This window comes from Agelaius tricolor, unplaced genomic scaffold, assembly GCF_023055355.1.
Source record: "Agelaius tricolor isolate 1412-34295 unplaced genomic scaffold, bAgeTri1.0.p SCAF_6, whole genome shotgun sequence".
Classification (NCBI taxonomy): domain Eukaryota; kingdom Metazoa; phylum Chordata; class Aves; order Passeriformes; family Icteridae; genus Agelaius; species Agelaius tricolor.
The window spans coordinates 30342161-30362717 of NW_027269266.1; the positions used below are offsets into that span (position 1 = coordinate 30342161).

Consider the following 20557-nt stretch of genomic DNA (forward strand, 5'->3'; position numbering starts at 1 on the left):
GACGCTGCAGTCATATGATTTTTTTTTGCACAGTCAGTCACAGCTTTGACTTGGATTTATGCTCCCCCTTGTTTCTGTCAGATAATGAGGGCTCAGTTTAAACAAGCCTGTAGCCCTAAGGCTGTTGCTGTCACCCTTCTCCTTGGATGGCAGCAGCAGGGAGGGTTAGCTCCAGCCAGGAGGATGCTGAAGCATGGATTCTAAATATGCAACATCCACAGGACTGGACATCAGAGCCTGCACTACTGAGAGGAATGCTGGCTAGGGTGCTCTGGGTAGTGGTAATAACTTACACAGTTAACAGAAAACACCAGAAAAATAGAAGAAATGACAAAAAAAAAGTAGTTAGAGTTCTAAAATCCCTTTCCATTGGGCAATGTCTTCATTCTGTTGACAGTGCCTTGGAGTGATGGACTTCCACCTGCCCTGCCCAAAATAAAAATGGTTTACTGCTGCCCCGCTCACTGGTTTCTGGCCAGCTGGTGTCACGCTTACAAGTGCTGTTCTTTGGGACCACTGAAACTGCTACTCAATTCTCTCTTGAGGACCATACTTGGCTCTAATGCCTTGCCATCTTACTTGCTCGTTCTTTGTGCAAACAACAGCAAGAAACTTCACAAGGCTGCCAGGGCTTCAGTGAAAATCAGCTGCTGCACTGCCTGTAGAAGAACAGCTGGGCTGGGCAGGCCCATTGAACCTGAATTTGAACCACCAGGTGCAGTGTTTGCCAATCTACACTGCCCCTCTTGAGCCACTAATTATACCTCATTGTTAGGCTGGCAGCAAAGTCTATTTTTTGTTTATTGCTACAATGCAGAAGTTTATACAATCAGTTGTCTGTGTGAGGGTCACGGCACCTTGGGATCCAGATATTGTGGCCATCAGCACACAGGGGCTGTGATGGCACCTCTAGCCATTGGATGGGCATGTACCCACTAAATGTTTAAGTAACATTTTCCTTAACAATCAACTCTGATCAGGACCCAATCAAGAGATGTGTTGGAATTGGCCATTTTCCACTCCACAGTTTAGAGTTGTTGCCCAGCATAGGAGATGAGCCATGTGGTTAAGGAGCGATGGGTTCATCAAATACAGTGAGCTGTGGCAGTAACACTTGCAAGTCAGGCTGGGGCAAGAGTTAATTTGGATTCCTAATTTAAAAACAAATTAAGTACAAAAATTGATCACAGCGCAAAACTAGTATAAAAATGCCTCTGAGGTGAATGGTGTGGCTCCAAACAGGTCTCTCAGTAATCCCAGGGAACGCTGAAAGCAAACGGAGTGAGTCATAAGCACATGAGCCGAAAGAAGCTGAAGACAAAATCATGCATCCCTGCTTAATTCCATCACATGATGAGTCCCGGGGCCCTTCATTTAACCGGAGAGCGGAGCGGCGGGGCAGCTTCACTCTCACCTCCCGCTGGGCCCGGACAGTCTCGGTGCGCAGCTCTCGGCAGGACCCGGCCCCGGCTCTGGAGCCATGGGCGCTGCTCGCCCCCTCGGAACGCCGCTGCTGCTGCTGCTGCTGGCCCAGGGGCTGCTCTGCGCTGCCGCCACACGTGAGTGCTTCCCCTGCCCCGCATGCCTGGCCCGGAGTGCTCCATGTGCCCAGCCAGCCCAGGAAAAGCGGCTGCTCCCGGCACCTGCGCTGGGTGGCTGCTGGAGCCCTGCCCGGCGCCCAGGAGGCGACAGCCGGTCCCACTGCAGGGTGGCCTGGCTCGGGATACGAGAGCTGCCTGAGCTGGAGAAGGGTGCTGAGAACTGCTCGGTAATCGGTTCCCTGTGCTCCACAGGTACATGGAGCTGGCTGGAGCTAAAGCTCGGCTCCTGGCAGCAAGTTCTTAGCGATGCTTCCCCAGTTCGAGCATGGCTAAAACGGCAGATGCAGAATGGACTTTGCACAGTTGGCTTGGCTCAGATGTGCCTGGGAGAGGCCAGGTTAGGAACTATGCTCCCCACTGGGGCACTTGGACCTGTGGATCACAAACCTCAAGGAGCCCAGCCAAGGAATTAGATCTGCAAGCCACAGTGGGCAGGGAGTGGGCTGATCCGCTTCTTTCCGGGCTCCCAGTTTGACTCAAGTCTTAGGATGACTGAGCTCAGGGCTGGGAATGTAGAAATGGGATTTTAAGCTCAAATTCCAGAATGTACAGTATGGAAATTGAAAACCTTAAAAGCTGAAGTCCATCTGAGCATTCATCTAGCCTTGTACCTGCCTCCAATGGAGAATAGTACTGGATGTATAATGTGCAGGTCAGGACACTTTCCCGGTTTTTGATGATTTATAGCATTTATAGAATTGCCTCTGTCAGATGCAGAGTCATTGTATTTAACAGTTTTTACTAGACTTTTTCCATCTGTTCATGCATTTTGGGTTTTCATTGCAACACGTGTAAATTTTTGGGACAAACTACATCCTGCCAGCAAAAAACTTCACACCTTAATTGTACCTTCTGTGAAGTAGTACCTTTCATGTTCTTAGAACCTGTAACCTGCTGGTTTCATTTGATTCCCCTTAACTTTTGTTCCTTCAGCTTCTTCCTCCATGCTGTTCATGGTTCTGTTTTTATATTCTCCCCTGTCACCTCTTCCCCAGGCTTCAAGACACAGTCTATACAGCTGTTCCTCATATGGAAACAATTCTATCCCTTTGTAGCGTCCTCACCACCTCTCCCTGTATTTTTTCAGTTCTTTTATAGTGATTGAGCTGCAGAGAACAGAGCATACAGTACTCAAGACATGGCATTATAAAATGCTGTAATGATGTTCCCATCTTTGTTCTCTATCTAGCCTTTTCCCAGGTTTTCAACTACCAATGAGTACTGCATTCAAAACTGCAAAGCTGAAAGATCCCATTTCTGAATTAAGAGCTAGTTTAGAGCCCCTTATTCTCAATGTAAGGTTACATTTAATGCTGTTGAATTTCATACAGTTTTATTCTTGAGTCATCTAATTTCATACAGTCCTTCCCTCTATTACTTTAATGCACAGTTCTCAGCAGATTAAAGAACTTTGCTGTTACCTGTTTTCCAGATTATGAACATTTAAATTATTTTTACAATGGAGAAAACTGGGCACTTATTCATAACTTTTTTTTTTTAATATCCTAACCAATCATTTACTCATGTGAAATCAATCCTTCATTCTTATCCCACGGTAACTTAATTGCTTTATGTTCCTTTAGCAAGGGACCTCATCAAGTGCTGTCTGGAGCTCAGGCAGACTGTAACAAGCAGGTCAGCCTTGTTCCCATGCTCCCTGTCTCCCTTGCAAAACTCAGAATATGTTTGTGAGCAATGCACTCCTTTTATGGCAAATCATATTAATGCACTGTACCTACTTGCTCTGTTCTTCACTGCTGTTCCTACCAGCTTCTCCAACTTGAGCCCCAAAGGGTTTTTTTAATCCTCTAAATCTTCCCTGGAAGTGTTTTTAAAAACTGTCATCACATTTGCCAATTTTTGTTTCTCAGTCACTGAAGCAGTGTTAAGCAAGATGTTACATGCTATGGTTAATAGCTCATTTATTTCACTCTTGAATAACTTCCATACTTGGGCCATCCTATCTAGACAACTTTGTCATTTTGTTGATTTGTTCTATAATTAGGTTTTATGTGCCAACACTTCATTTTGAGAGATGTTCTCTGTCATTTAAAAAAATCTGTCACAGAAACTCCCTATGTTCTTCCTTTGTGAATGAAAATATAAACCAGCTGACCTATTTGACTTTTGTGCTACTCCTTTACCTTCCCTGAATGCTTTTTTTGCATCTGCATCATCTTTTGGCCCCATACATCCTGGCAAACTTTCCAATTTATTTTATATCTGGTGAAAAAAAGATTAATTTGTAGTTTTTATGTTTTTTCAAGTTGCTCCTCAAATTCTTTTTTGTCCTGCTTTATTATGTTTTTATACATAACTTTAGAAAGTTTATGTTACAGTCTGGTGCCATTCCATCACCTTTTGACTTCTAATACATTTTATCCTCTTTAGCCGGGTCATCTTTCTATTTCTGCTGTCCTAACATTGGCTCTCATTCTCTCTTTCATGGCTAATACACTTTCACAGGAAATACTGAACTTGTCTCTGCTATGTTTTTCACCAAAATGAAAGCCAGAATGAGAAAGAAGAAAGTAATCAAAGTATAAGATCTCTTCCCCTATGATCACCTCACCAAAACTATTACAGGAATCTGTTCCTTGGAGCATAACATTACTCCGTCTATTTTGAACTGAATTGCTCTAATTTTGGTTATGACCAACATCTGTTCTTGAGTGGTTTTCATTGTTAAAAAAGAAATACATTAAAGCTTTTTGTTCCTTTAAATTCACCAACTGAAAATCTTCAGTTCCATGTGTTAGAGAAACCAGTGCAGAAGTCTTTACTCATCTGAAAAACCATCTTTGTCTTATCCTGAAGCTTGTGAAATGTTTTATATTTGACTGAAATAAACAAAGCACATCAGAGAGGCAAAGAAATACCTAAGCAGCTTGTGATTTAGAAACAGTAAAAACAGCTATTACTGGACTAGAAAATGAATTCTGAATTCAAGGATTGTTAATGAAAACACAAAATTAAAAGCATTTATAAAATTATAAGTGCTCCAGCTGTTTTTGATAAATTGAACATTTGGGAAAAAAACAATGATTGAAAAGTTTTGATCTGACAAAATCAAAACATTTTTATTCATGAAATAATTTTTACAGAAAATCAAGGAGAATGGGAAAAATAAATTACAAGAATTATTAGCCATTTACTTTTGAATGATACATTAATTTAATGATACCCAAATTGTAATTGAACTTGCTAAGCCTTTGTGAAGTACTTTTATAGTTGCTAATTTGTTTTTTTCCTGAGCAAAATTTCTGAACAACAACATTACCAAACTCTCCTTCTGACCAAGACTCAAAACAATACAGCATGTGATACAGGTCATTAAGTAAATACCAGTCATAATGTTATGCTTGCTCACATCAAAAAATATTAAATCTGCAGGAAAGACTTGATTCAAGTGATTTAAGTGAGACTGCAGGGAGTTCCTGGAGGGCAAAAGTCTGTGGGAGATTGTGTCTCTGAGTGCAAAATCTGTTATTTTCCTCAAACCCTTCAGTCCTCAAGAGTGGGGAGAGAGCTACCAGCATCAGCTCAGAGTGGGGATGGGACTGGCCAAGGGATGTTCTTCCTGCCCAGCAGAAATATCACTGGGCAATAAAACACCAAGAGAAAGCAGCTCCTGGCTCTTCTTCTGAGCTGTTTCTCTGATTCTCTCTTGCAGTAAAATTAGGAGCCACCCACCTGTAAAGACCGTGCTTGAACTGGCTACACCTGCTCTGTGTCTTTTCCGAAGCTTGGAAAAATTCCAATACAACCAGTTAGGTTACAGCATACAGGGCAATTCTTGCCCTTCTTACAGGTCTCTGCATTTTCTTTGAAGTCATCCAGAACTTTTTTGCACTTGGGTATAAATCTAAGTGTAAATCTGCATCAGCTGTACCTTTACAATAAAGCCATGGAAAGCACAAATTCTAACTCCCTTACTATAGTGACAGAATGGCACACCCAGCAGTTACCTTACCTGATTAACATGGCAGAGCTCTTTAAAGCCTCCAGGCTTCCATGGAACTATGCCCATGAGCCCTCTTATTAACATATTTTTATGGCATCCTACAGTGGCCAACGTGTTCCTACAGGTTACTTGGATATTTATGTTGCTTTCCACTATGTGTCCTTTGTGACAGAAAGAGGGATCCTAGAAGCCTGGGAAAAGTTTGAGCCCATCATTTGTAGTAATATGAGAAGAAAGAGGTTATTGAAGTTATTTAATATTGGAGCCATTTCTAAATAAAAGGCATGAAGCTAATATGTTATTGTTGTTATATTATAAACACATTGAATTTACTATTCAGCTCTGAATTTCCTTTTCTGGAAATACCAGCTTCTGTTATAATTGATTCCACCCCTCCCACCCAAACCACCAGCCAACTCACCAAAGGAGCTGCACTGGGTCAAAACTAATTCCTGGCACAACTTCCACTAGAGCACAACTCAGACACAGAATGAATTTATCCCATTAGCCTTTTACTTGTAGATTTATTACCAGGCAAAGCAGTCAGAAATCAAGCAACCTCTGTGCAGGGAGCCTGACTGTTGCAGGGTTATGTAAACTCTTGCAAACCATTGCTCTGATATGGTCAAAACATTGTAAACATTTTTATTCTTTGTCTGGGAAGTTTGCAATACTGCAAGTAGAAAAATATGTCAGTCTGACAATGGTGGAATTGTCTTTGTGTTGATTATAGTTGATAAGTGTTTATAGCTGCAATGATAAAATTCCATCATTTTCTACTGGTGGAAAGTTTTCTACCAGTACATGATTAAAGTTCAGCACAAGAGTAATGTTTTTATAGAGTAGTAGGGAAAATTGCATTACATTAACACTGATGTTTGATTTTCTCTCTAGGGTTTCAAGATGTGTTGAACCATGGAAGCACTTCTCCTGTGACATCCTACAAGAAGCTACAAGGCTGGTCTAGTGATCAAAATAAATGGGATGAAAAACTTTATCCTTTCTGGGAAGAAGGAGATCCCAGATGGAAGGACTGCTGGAAAGGTGATAGCACATACACATTTCAAAGACACTTGAAAAACTGTAGTGGCCACAAAATCCACCACGGTGCAGAGTGCAGGTGCTATAGTGCATTTTCATAGGGGCAATATCCACTGCTGCACAGAATGGCGAGTTAGAGAGGATTGGGTTTGATACCATCCCCAGTGGGTTGTCTGAGGAAGCAGAACAGTGAGTTATTTCATAAAATGCTTTCCCATTATGACTAATCTCAGGCAGACATTAATACTTACCAAGAAGTACTGATGGTCAGGGCTCCAGCACAATCCATGATGAGAAACATGCTCTGGAGGACAGGCAGCTTCAACTCTTACCTCAGTAGGGCACGTGGGCTTCAGACCGACAGCTTCAGCAAACACCACGTCTGTTGTCACCTGGTCGGAGCTGAGGGCCAATGACTATCCCTGGGGAGAAATACAAATTTTCTCCTTTGAGATACATTGACCTCCCACAGGCAGAAAATTTTCTTCTTAATTCTAGGAAGAAAATTAATGGCAGATGAGTAAGTGATCTGGGGGGATATGCTGAGTCGCTCTGATTGTTTGAAGTTGGGGTTTTGGTAAGAGCACAAGTGACTTAGGAGCACGAAAGCCCTTAGAAACAGCATAACCAAGAAAGCATTTCTGCTGTAAATGGTGCAAGCTGATGGCAGCTTCTGCTGCAATGCATCTTTCACTGCAGCAAGACTAATTTTCTTTTTTCAGGTGGAAGGGTGACAGCCAAACTGGACAGTGACAGCCCAGCACTGGTAGGATCCAACGTGAGCTTTGTGGTGACTCTCCAGTTTCCCAAGTGCCAGACAGAAGATAATGATGGCAACATTGTATACAGGAGAAACTGTACCCAGGGTAGGTAATGGCAATTTCCCTGCACCAGGCTCACACCTGCTTGTGCTGCTGTGAGTGCATCACTGAGCTCTGAAAGCACCACAGGCACACCCAATGAACAGCAGCCGTGCCGATTTAACTGATAACTGATAACTGATAACTGATAACACTTAGCTGTGCATGCCCAGCCTGTGCCACACCAGTTTTTTCCTAAGAAGATCGCTGTGGTATTTTTCATGCTCTGCCCTACTCCAGATACCCTGACCAGGTAATTTGAGACTGACCATAGTTATAAACTTGCCTTCCCAAAGCAGTCACATAATCTGACTTCCCAACAGAACTGTTACTTCTTTTTAGCTCAGGTACTATGTTGCACAGTTACACTGTTTTCTTTTAAAATTATAAAGCTGTCAAATTATAAAATTGAGGTTTTGTTTTTTTTCAATTATGAATTGTAGAATTCAGTTACCATATCTACACAAAAAAAGTAAATCTCACACTTCCACATTTTAGGAATTAAAAAATTAATAAATAAATATCTAAAAATCAAGCAATATGTTCCTCAGAAAATCATCCTTTTTCATCTTATTAACTACTACATGGAGAAAAAAGCCTATCATAATTCCAGTGTTTTAAGCTGCTGGATCTAGAGCAACACATGCTGTAGTACCTTTCATTCTCTGAATGCATAAATGTTCAACAAATTATTTTACTGATCAAAGTAATTTTTATTTCATATCAGCAAGTTTTTTGTCAGCCTAGGTTGCAGTTAACTATCTAATATTTCGTTAGCAGCTGATATCCATATTCTACTTAATATCTGCTGTGCTGTTTGGGGGAGGAAACTTCCCATTTACTATTCAGAAAATGACAGAAATTCATGTCTAAGTTATTTCAAGGTGCCATAGAAAACTTTTCTGACAAAACAAAGTCACTTCCTCACAGACCTTTCACAGCCACTCTTTGTACTTACAATTTTAGATTCTGCCTGCCAAGTATTTAGGTAGCTCCGTTACCCTCAACAGTAGCATCCTGTCAACAGCAGGTTTTTGGGCAAGCACTTCTAAACTGTGTCTGGCCCATGAGACAGTAAAGTTTTTTTTAAACTTCTTAGTAAAATAGCACCAAGACAGAACTATTTTGTGTTTACATTAAAAACCAAACAAAGCACAACTTCAGGAAAAAAGAATTAAGGTCAGTCTAAAAATACCCCACTTCACCTGTTGTTTAAATGCAGCCACTGCTATAACCTGCAGTGCTTGCCTCCTGTTTCTGACTCTCTGCACACCTCTCAGTTGACCAGAACATGTCCTACTTCTATCCTTAGATCCTCCAGCTTCCATGGATCAGCAAGTCTATGTCTACAACTGGACTGAATGGACTGACAGCTGTGGCTGGGAAAACTGCACAAGCAACCACAGCCACAACGTATTCCCAGATGGACGTCCTTTCCCTCATCACCCAGGCTGGAGGAGAAGGAACTTTGTCTATGTGTTTCACACTTTTGGTTAGTACTGCAACACATGCCTTGGCTGGGGTGATGCTGCAAACCTTATATTCCCTTTGTACACAACTCATTTGTCAAGCATGTTTTACTAAAAGCGCTTTTAAAATGATTCCACACTCTTGAGTGGAAATACTGAATTAATTCCCCACTTTTCCAGAGAGGCCATCAGTTGTTTGGTTTAGAAATCGTGGATTACTAGAAGATTCTCTTTAAATCTGCATTCACAATAGTACTACTGAAGAAAATTAATTTCTTTTCAGTACTACTCAAGATCTTTTTCTAGGAAAACAGAGAGTCTGAGCAGGTCAGTCAGACAATTTATTGACAGCTCACTGCCACTTAAGACTTTTAGATTTAAGAGAGAACACAGTGCTGTGTATCACCAGTTTAACAGTGCAGCACTTCTTGTCCCTAGGGAGGCGAGAACTGCCACTGGCTGTTCTGCTGCTCTGGTCACAGATGCTGATTTTCAACGTTTCCTGCTCCTGAGTGTGTAATGGTTGGGCTATTCCTGCCATTGACTGCATACTAAATCTTAGTGCCTTCAGTTCTCCTGGCTAAATCAGTACTATTGTCAGTATCAGTATGAGTAACACTAATAATAATAATATTCCAAATTTTATGCAGAGGTGATATTATTTATGAACCTCAGTCAGCTGTTAAAAAGACAAACAATTGAATATATAAAAATGGTTCTAGAGTATGAAGCAAGAGGGATTGTATCTTCTGGCTTCACTGAAAGCAAACACAAAATCACTTAAAATGCCTCATACCACCCACTACATAATCCTAATTACTTAATGTAATGTAACTGCTTTGGAAAGATGTAGATGTCGTGGCAATTTTTTCTTGGATTAGTAAAACTGGGGACATCTTTTTGACAGCTCTGAAAAACCAGAATTTACGTGAGTAAACACGCTGTAAAAGTATCCGGTCCTTCGAAATCACCTGTCAGATTATTGGAAGACATTTCTAAACTATTAATTTTGATTTTGACAATCTAAGATTCTCAGAGACTTTGCCTCTCATGAACCAACTTGTGGCGAGGCTGAGGGGAAAAATGTTAAGTTCACGTTCTGTTTCAGGTCAGTATTACCAAACAACGGGACGATCTTCAGCGAAGTTTTCAGTGAACACAGCAAATATCACCCTTGGTGAACACGGGATGGCAGTGTCCATTTACAGGAGAGGGCACTCGGGATTTGTTCCGGTTGCAAGAGCAAAAACCACCTACTCAGTGACAGGTGAGTGTGCTGGAACTGGCTGTGGTCATATGCTGAGGGTGCTCTTTGCTTAGCTGTTAAAAAATTCAGCACAAGCATCATCTGGCATGGAAAGAAGACATTGGCCTGAGAAAGGTTTTTAGCAAGAAAGTGGAATCTCTGGTAAATTGCCTTGAGTAGCTTAAGTAACCTTTTTGCCTAGCTCAGTAGTGACCCCTCCACTTTTCAATGGAAAACGATTTACAAGAGATAATGCAATCTTCCACAGATGTCTGTGATTCCTCACTTGTTCCCAAATTTTTCTGGCTGTTTCCTACTGACATTCATTCCTTAGGTCATAAATCAAATTAAAGTACACACCTGTGTTAAAGATACCATGTTTGCATCCCACATTCTGGCTGTTACTGTTCAGGGGCTTTGGAGCTGTTTATTGTTTGCAGCCAGGTATTTCTGCTTTATTTATTTACCTCTTTTTTCCCCCCTCCAGACAAAATTCCAGTAATTGTGAGTATGTTCCAAAAACATGACCGCAACATCTCAGACTCCATTTTCATCAAAGACTCACCAATTACATTTGATGTGAAGATCCATGATCCCAGCTACTATCTGAACAATTCTGCCATCTCCTACAAGTGGAACTTTGGAGATGGAAGTGGCTTATTTGTAGCCACTGGTTCTAGTACATCTCACACCTACACTCTGCAAGGAAACTTCACTCTGAATTTAACTGTCCAAGCCATTATACCTGTACCTTGCAGGCCAGTAACACCCACTGCACCACCGCCCACCTCAGTAGGTAAGCACTTATCAAACAGCACTGGCATTAGGAGCTATGATAAAACTTTATATTCTGATGTTTGAAGTTAATATCTTTAGTAGTTTTACTGTCATCATGAAAGAGCTGTGAGCCTCTGGAAACCCTCTATAAAATTGGCTTAGAGACAGAATCAATAAGCATTAACTCTTCTAGGATTCTGTGGTAGGGATCACTTACACATTTAACTCCTTATGCATCCAGTTCTACCACCACACTTACAGCATACAAAGGTCTTCAGATGAACATAAATAAGTTTGTATTATCTTTGCTACACTTGGTCAGGAGATTCTAGCCTTGTCTACTCAGGGTCATCTTCTGTAAATTTCAAGTGAGAAAAAGGAATTTCAGAACACTCTTACAGCAAGCTCCTTCCTGGATTGCATTAACTTCCATCCAAAATTAAATGAGATTGGATTGAACTAGAAAAACCTAGTCATATTCAAAAATATGGGATTTCCACATGGCATTAACCCAGAACAGCTTTTCCACTTTAAATTTATTGACTAACATATTTCAGAATAACTTTCACTATGTTCAGCATTGGTTTATCATCTCAGAGGGTTTTAAGAGGGCCTGCAGTTTCAGCCATAATAATACTACTGTGAAACGGTAAATGTGGCTATATTTTTCAAATTTCATATTTTTAATATGTGCTCTTACCAAAATATGGAGTGAGAATGAAAAATGAAAGGAAAGATATAATTTTCACCACTTCCCCTCTTCATTTTTCCACTAGCTGTAATGTAGAGCAGTGGGAAAATACCAGCTTTTAAAAAAGCATTTTAAATGTTTTATTGGCCTTTGGATTTTTTATATAATTGATTTGGGGATTTTAAAGAAATATTTAATTGTGTTACACCTTGTAGTCTCCCTTTTACTTCACAGTGATGGGTGACTAGCCAGGTGGCTTTTGGAGTGAGTGAGGCTCCCCAGACCACTCTGGGGTTCTAAAGCTGGGCACATGTGCTTTCTTTAGCCATGAGCTCATTACACAGATACATACATGACTGCACAGCTGCAAGCCAAAGCCACTGACACCTATGGAATGCAGGAACAGCTGGAACATGTGGCTGTGTGCAGAACACCCCAAAGCAGAGCTTGGTCTAAAGTTGTTGCATCTCTATCTCTTCTGCCTCGAACAGCTACAACTGGAGCATCTTCTGATTCTGACTCTCCTCCCACTGTGGAGTCAGTGGAGGACAATCCTGATGGAGGCTGCCATATTTACAGAAATGGATACTATGGAAGTAGTATTGCTGTTGTGGGTAAGGATGTGTGTCAACACCTGAACAGAGGAATGATCTTAACAATGAACAACTATGCATGGTAGAAATAATGTTTATTTAGACACGTTTTTATCAATTACATGAGATCCACAAAAAGATCCTTCTCATGGACATAGCTGAGAGTTTTAGGGATTAATATGCAGACATGTAACTGGCTGACTTTGGTTTCTGCCTGCACTCTGCCAGGGGCTAGTTGCAGAGGTTGTGACCCCTTGCTTTCAGGCACGTGAGGCTGGACCTTGGTCTGGATCTCCGCTGATGGCTGACCCCATGTGCTGGTGGGGACGTGCATTGTGTCACTCCTTTCTCTGTCACCAGCTTCTGAACATGCCACAGCAGGAGCCCATGGGCTGGGGAGGAGGTTTACCTAAGGCTGAACTGGCCTTTGAATGCAGAGAAGTCTCATGTACTGGGAAGTGATTTAGCAAAATAAGGAAGTAAATTACAATAATGAGGGGGGAAAAAGGGAGACCAGAAAGGAGCAGCCTCACAGGGAAAGCACTGGAAAATTTCTCAGCTTTCAAAGCCTTCAAGAGGAGTGCTAAGGGAGGGAGGAGGTTATGAAAAACAAGACCTGAACTGAGCATCAGCCAAACACTCGAGGTTCAGTACACATAGACTTCAAAGCTTGTCATGTGTCCTACAGTTGATGTGTGTTTCCTCTCCCAGAGGGAATCCTCGAGGTAAATATTATTCAGATGACAAGCATCCAGATGACAGAAAGTCAAGCTGAAAACTCACTGGTTGACTTTGTTGTTACCTGCCAAGGGAGGTAAGTGTGTGAATGAAGCTGTCAGTCTTCCCTGTTTAAAACTAATTAGGTGCTGGAATGCTATATGCACTTAGATGCAGATGTATGAACAAAATTTGGGAACTGCAGTGTTTCTATGTCTTGATGGGAACTAAAGACAATGCAAGTCTCATTTTTAAACTATGCCAACAGAGGCTACTGCCAGGGACTTAGGATTCAGAGCAAAATCTAGTCTCAGTAAAAATAAGGAACTGATTGTGGGGAAAAAACCAATTTACAGTCTCTTGGCCAAGACAAGTTTTCAGCACTTACAGTAAAGCGGGAAGCAGTTTACTGAAATTGTAAGGAAACCCTTTCTTTTTGGCCATGAGTTTTTGACTTTTGGAGTAAATGGGTGAGTCCAAGAAACTTCTTGGATGCAAAAACATTGGACTAAAATTCCTAGGTCTTAGAAGGACTAAGAGGTGGATTAAGAAGTACAAGAAACACCGTGGTAATACAAGTGGAATACAGTTAACCTCTCTTAAGGGAGTATTTTCTTTTCCAGCACATGATACTACTGAAAAGAATTTGCATTCCTTTCTTTAAGATGTGTATTAAGTGTATTTAACGTCAGGGACTTTATAAGTTGATTTGATGCAGCTAATCCTGTGATCACCATAAAATGTTAAATGATAAGAAAAAAAGCAGATAATTATACACATTGTATACCAGCATTCTATATAAAATCCACATGTACATATATAAATGTATAGGTATGCAAAAAATACATATAGTATTAATAAAATACACTTAAATCACTACAGTGTCACTGATTTCAACAGGCACCAGCATAAACCTGGTGCACCAGTGCAATGTGTCTGTGAACTGGGCTAAGTGGGCTGGCAGGACTCCACAGGTGCAATGAGCTCTCTCTTCCCATGCCAGTCTCCCCACAGATGTCTGCACTGTGGTTTCTGACCCCACGTGCCAGGTGTCCAAGAGCATGGTGTGTGACCCCGTCGTCGTCACGGATGAGTGTTTACTCACCATCAGGAGAGCTTTTGAGGAACCCGGGACCTACTGCATAAACATCACCCTGGGTGATGACACAAGCCAAGCCCTTGCCAGTGCCCTGATCTCTGTAAATGGAGGTGAGTCCACAAAGAGCAGACGTGGGTTGTTGGTGAAAAGCTTCTCCCTGTGGTCATTTCCCTGCAGGGGGAGAGAACACAGGAATACATAGAGAAGTTCTTGTTATGCCTGGAAGCCTCAGCTGAGACTGCACCAGTTTGTCTAAGAGTCCATGCAAAGATAAAATGATGATTATTTCCCTGGGGGAATTTTAGCTGTTAGACCTTAGTCTGACTTCTGTTTACAGTCCAATGAGTACAGTAATTACACAAACTATTCAGTATCACAGAATATGAACAGTTCTTAAGTCATAATGTAATTTTCCACAGAAAAATGTTGGGCAAAAAAGCAGGTGGGGAACATGCCAGCCAATCCACTCCACACATGGAGAGACAGCAGAAAGAGAGGGGAATTCAGCTCAAGAAATCAAAGTCTGCAGCACAGTTGGCTGCCCTGGGACCTCTTTACTGGCCATGGGCCTCAACATGGTTTCTATTTGTACATGAGGATAAGATGAATTATGTTCTGGAATGATCTGTGTTACATCCAGTGACTACAGAGTCTGCCCAGATTTCCAAACTGTTTCCAAACCATTTCCAAAAAGGAGCTTTACCTTTGGCTGGATAAGTATCACTGTGTCTAGCTCATAGCTATCAAAGCAGACTTGACAGAACCAGCTATTAAACTCAGCCTCAGTCAGAAGTCTAAAGGATAGTGCTGCCTCTCTGCTCCCACTTCATTGCCTTCCTGACTTCCTATTACAGTGTCCTAGTGACTCTTCTGAACTCTCCAATTACTATCATCCAAACAACTGAGCCTCTGCAGTCATTTTCCATAGCATTTTTTGATGGTTTGATTTAATCTAGATGTAAGTTTATCTGTACTGAAATCAGTTCATTATGAATAAGGCACAATGCCTGACCTCTAAGTGCATTCTGGTTCCTAAAGGTGAAACTAAGCATGCAGAAGGGTTCTTCTCAACTGTATTCACAGACACTAGCTTTAGCCCAGTAAGACTGGTCTGTCTAAGTTTCCTCCAGAGGGCAAAGCTGACTTAAACTTTGGGGCTTCTGCCATATTCAAAGCAGAATTAGGATCTAAGAGAGGTTGCTGCTTTAAGGCTTCTGGATGAGTCTATCTAATTTTGTCAAAGTTATCCTATAGTCAGTGTAAACATTCCTCCAGCATAACAAATGGCAAGGATCAAATTAGCTTCACCTTGTGGGGTGCCAACAGGGCCTTTCATTCCTCTCCATGCTGCAAGGGTACCAATGTGTCTGAGGAGCAGAGCTCATATGAGGAAACTGGCAAAGCACAACTCACACTCTGGTGGAATGAAGAATTACATGGATTAGGATGTGAAAGCACCACCTCCTGCCAGTCACTGACCTCCAATGCTTAGCATTTTAGAATTACTAACTGTGCTTCAATTCATACAGCAATAAGTAAAAATGTCATCTTCTTTGGAAAGTCTATCTCACTGTAAAATAGAGGCTAACTTTTAATCAATCTACTTTCTGAACTACAGGAGCATCATCTGGAACAACAGAAGGTGTCTTCATCTTCCTTGGCTTGTTGGCAGTGTTTGCTACCATTGGGGCATTTGTCCTTTACAAGTAAGTTGCTAGTTTCTGTGATTAAAAACAGTTCAAAGAACTGTCAAAATATTATTTAAATTAACTAACTGAACAATTTAAATTTGCTTTAGCTACATTTTTGTTTACTTACTATTGCAGCTCACAATTATTCTGGCAAATATTCAAGAAAACAAGATTACTGGTTTAGGCCACAAAACCATTGGCAATTATGCAGATGTTAAGGACTTTCAGAAAAAAAATTGGGCACATTCTGTGCCCATTAGCACAAACAGTAATACTAGCAGGCCTGGGTACTTCATCTAAGCAGAAAGCAAACTCAAACTGCATGATGTGATTTATATATGCAGTGAAACCAAACAAATTCTTCATTAAATAATTGATTAATAAATTCTTTGGGGGAAAAGGTGCTGAGCATGCAGGCCAGTAGTTAAGAGAAGAACATGTTGCTGCATTATTAGTTAGGAAGTTTCTCATGAGACTTTGGAAGTTTCTCTTTTGAGACTGCCAGAAGACTCCTGAGTCAAGTGTGTGCTCACCCTTCCCAGTGAGTGGTGAGAAACACACACTTCCATGGAGCAGCAGTTCTCCAGCTCTCCTTCTGCCTAACCAGGCCCTGTCACCACTACTGACCTATGGCTGCCAGACATTGGATGCAATTGAACAGGGGAGGAGGAGAGGGAATGCGTGATGAGCACATGATCAGTGCTTTCATGCACTGGTCACATGCTAAATGTGCACCCTCCTTTAGAAGTCTTCCAGCAACTAACTGTTCACATTCCTTGCAGGAGATACAAGCAATACAAGCCTATTGAGAGGAGTGCAGAACAAACACAGAAGCAGGAGGGATTTACTGCTTACTTCAGCACTTTCAAAGCCATTTTCTTCCCTAATAGCACTGAGAGAAATCCTCTGCTGAAGAGTAAACCCGGCATTGTTTAAACCTTTAGTGTAACACTGACTATTAGATTAAGTACAGCCCTTGTATCTGAACTGTACTTTAATGGGGTTTTCTTCTTGTTGTAAAAAAACCCCAGGGAGTAAGGTGAAAGCACATGTAGACAGGCTGGTAACTTTTGGGGCTTGGTGCAATTAGCAACATTAAAGTAGTCTTTTGTAGAAAAACGAAGTAGTTTTAAGCACTTGCTGTTCTTGCTTGTGATGTAGGATACACTCTTCTGAATTACTAATACCCCCCACCCCCACACACTTATCTGGCTTTTCTTATTTCTAGGTTAACAATGTGCAAAATTAATCACATCCATAATCTGGAAGGGGGGGAGGGAGAAGAGGTAAATTAAAAAAAAAAAAAAGACAAAAACCCCCACCAACCAACGAACTTGTAAACACTTAGCTTTTATTGCTGCTCAGAGCCTTAGCAGGATTCATGTCTTTGCTGTAAAGAGAGACATGGGGGGCAGGCACGTGTTATGTCTGTGGAATGAAACGTGCCATGGCCTATTCCCAGGCATTCCCAGGCTTTGGCACTGAGCTGCTGCCACTGTTGCACTGCTCAGGAGGTCCTAGCACAGACTGGCCCCAGGCCAGCCAGCTCCCCACCAAGCAAACCCCAGATTCTGGGAACCACCAGAGGCACAGCTCCCACTGTGAGCTTGGCAGCAGCCACCCTGTTTTCCAGGGTTCAATAGCATGGGTGCAGCTCATTAAATGCCAGCTGGCCTCAGGGCCAGAAAACAGGGCTGGACACACTTAGCTTCCCACTGGACATGGCTACCAGTGCATGAGCCTCGCTATAAACTAGACCACAGACAGCCAGGGAACAAGATGAGGCCCGTTGGCTTGGCCCTCTCTGTTCAAACTTTGAGTTCCATGTAAAATTCTGAGCTGCAACTGCTGATGTTTCCTTTGCCTCCTTTGCTTCCACTGGTCTTGAGACACTGGACTGGCACCACTGCTCCCAAGGGGGTAGATATGATCTATGGCCAATGAAGGGTCAGCAGAAGAAGGGATCTAGCACAAAGTAGCAGCATTCAACTGCCTTTTCCTCTTCTCTTTTCCTTTCTGTCTTTCCCGCTGTAAAGAGACATTAATTTCTGCTTGCTCCTCCATCCCTCTGACCACTAAATCAAAAAAATGAAAACCCCAAGATAACTAAAACACTCTGCTCCAGTTTCTGCTTTTACATGATGCACCTTAGAAAATGTAAATTTACGCAAAATCAATGTGCCTTCACTTGTTCACTCTAGCTGCAATTCTGTTAAAAGAACTTGTTCTGAGGCCTTCCACAAGTGATCTGGCCTCACAGCCACACATGCTCATCACTCAGCATCATGGCATTTCACAAACTGCTGAAGGCTGGCTCACTGCATGATGAGAAAAGGAGAGCATCTTATTTGTAGAAAGGGAAGAGGTTGCTAAAAAGGTTCATGGAGATGAGCAAACAGACCAAAAATTCTTTATAGCTCATGTTTCAAAAACCTCCTTTGTTGTTAGCAAAGGTTATAGCCAAAATGGAGGCTGGGCAAATGACCTTACATAATCCATTTCTAAACACTGAATTCTTTGAAGATCTGTATTTCAATATAATTAGCTTATTTAACATGTCTTGAAATATCTCTGATACATTCTGTTTTCTGTTCCTGTGGCAATACATAATTATAAATATAATTATAAACATAATTAGAAAAAAACCATAATTATAAACTTTCCTAGTGTTTTAGCAGATCTTCAAAATGCTTATCATTTGTAATCTGAATCTAGTCTTCACTGCCCTTTCCCAGTGTGCACAGACACTTTTCAATGACTTAAGGACATTTTAAAAAAATGCAGATTCCAATATACCTGCAAGATTAATTCTTTAGCTCTAAAATTCAACAGCCCCTTTTCTTCTTTTGTTTCCAGGTTCTCCCATTATTTTAATTCTTTTGTGGCTATTTCAGTTATATTATTAAAAGCAGTGTATTTGCTATTGTTCCATCTTCCTCATATGTAACACCCTATTGTCTAAGAACTAGCATCTCAAATTATTTTCTGACTTAAACAGGAAACACATTTTCTGCAAAAAATTACTGTTTAGGTGTGTGCTCTGTTATTAGTCAGGCAGGACTGTAATTTGTATTTGTTGCTCTAGCTTGAGGCAGGACAGGGGTTTAGTGGAAAGCTTAAGATGACCTATAATGAAGCATGAAAACATAAAATCTGTCACAGCTCAGGATCAGTGAAGATGCAGGCTACCACCTGGGCTACATGCAGAAAACTTCTTGTTTCTGCAAAATGCTGCATCTTAGAGGACATCTTAAGACATCTTAAGACATGTTAAGCTTTTGCATAGAAAACTGCTTTCAGGCATTTGTTAAGAACTTTTTTATACTTTAACGTAAGTATTAGGAATATCTTGCACTGTCTCCCTTTAAGTGCCATGTCAGAATACTACATTTTTATATTACCATTTTGCCTTTTCAGCTGTAACTTCTATTTCTTACATCTTTACTTTTATACAATGGAATTTAACTGCTGCACTGACAAATAAACCATGTAATGATTTTAAAGAGTTCGCTGCTTTGTCTCAGAACGACAAACTGCAAGATAAGCAACTCATCAGAGTTGCCCAATTATTGATCAAAAGAGTGTCTACCTCCATAAAACATGGGATCTGCCTTACCCTCAGCCCACACCTGGCTCTACCATAGGTTATCAAGCTGATTTTGCAGTCTCCCTTCAAGTGTACTTAGAGAAATGGCCCCACAAACCTGAGAAGCAAGGAGACTTTAACACCCAGATGACACAATTTCAGAACAGATCAGGATACAAATGAGCTTCATGTCCTTCAAAGGCAAGAACAGCTGACAAACAACAGATTTATGAATGTCAGCAAATGTTATAAGACAGGTTTCAGGCATTCCCTTTGGAGAAATAACATCAAGAATGACATCAAAGATAAATGTACATTGTCTTCATAGAAAGAACATCCTTTCAAACATGTCTTCAAGAGAAACAGAAACATCAGTTGGGTAGCAAGTTTGTTAAGAATGACTTTAAAAATTGAGCTGTTATTTCAAACCACTTATTTTGTTCCTCCCCTCCTTTTTTTCTTGAATATTTTTTATGGCACACAATTAAGGCTCATCACTTGTGGCATTTTTTTCTTACCAAAAGTATTCTTAAGATGAAACCAACACTAAAAAACACCAGCCTCTGAAGGAATTGTAGAGGAATGAAGAAAACTTTGCAAGAGCCATCCAGCCACTGTGCTTTATTAGTACAATAACTTCCAGCTTCATGCAGCATAGTCAAATTTTCTTTAATGATAAAGCTTTTATCACTACAGGTCTTTATAATTCACACTGAATTCCATAATCCCAGAATTGTCAGATTGGAAGGGACCTCTGGAGATCATCTAGTCCAGCCAAGGCAGGGTGACCTACAGCAAATGACACGGGAGTGTGTCCAGAGAGGGAGACTCCACAACCTCCCTGCCCACCCTGTTCCAGGGCTCTGCCACCCTCAATGTAAAGAAGTTCTTCCTCATGTTTAGCTGAAACTTCTTGAAACTTTTATTTTATGGCCACTGCTCCTTGCCCTCTTGCTGGGCACCACCAGAAGGAGTCTGGCACCATCCATGACTATGTCTTTTAAACCTTAATATTTGACCATCATACTTGGTGAGAGTGGGAAAAACATTCTGAATGGCAATTCTCTTATTTTAGTGTCCCTTTAAACTCCAGGATTTCCAGGGGAAGGAGGTGGAGGGATATGTTTCACCCACATTAAATACAAATGCTTAAAGTCCATAATTTCTCAGCCCCTTGACAACTTTCTCCATAGCAAACCAAGCATTGCAAGACTACCAGCCT

At 41.2% G+C, this 20557-nt stretch overlaps 1 protein-coding gene across 1 annotated transcript; it reads left to right on the top strand.

Annotated features, from left to right (window-relative positions):
- Positions 1–1341: 1341 nt before the first annotated feature.
- On the top strand, positions 1342–19252 carry GPNMB (glycoprotein nmb). Its single transcript, XM_071429193.1, has 11 exons — positions 1342–1559; positions 6460–6609; positions 7329–7472; positions 8779–8958; positions 10044–10202; positions 10669–10977; positions 12141–12263; positions 12954–13056; positions 13963–14168; positions 15677–15764; positions 16532–19252. The coding sequence occupies exons 1-11, from the start codon at positions 1481–1483 to the stop codon at positions 16683–16685; spliced, it is 1695 nt and encodes a 564-aa protein (XP_071285294.1). The 5' UTR covers positions 1342–1480; the 3' UTR covers positions 16686–19252.
- Positions 19253–20557: the final 1305 nt, after the last annotated feature.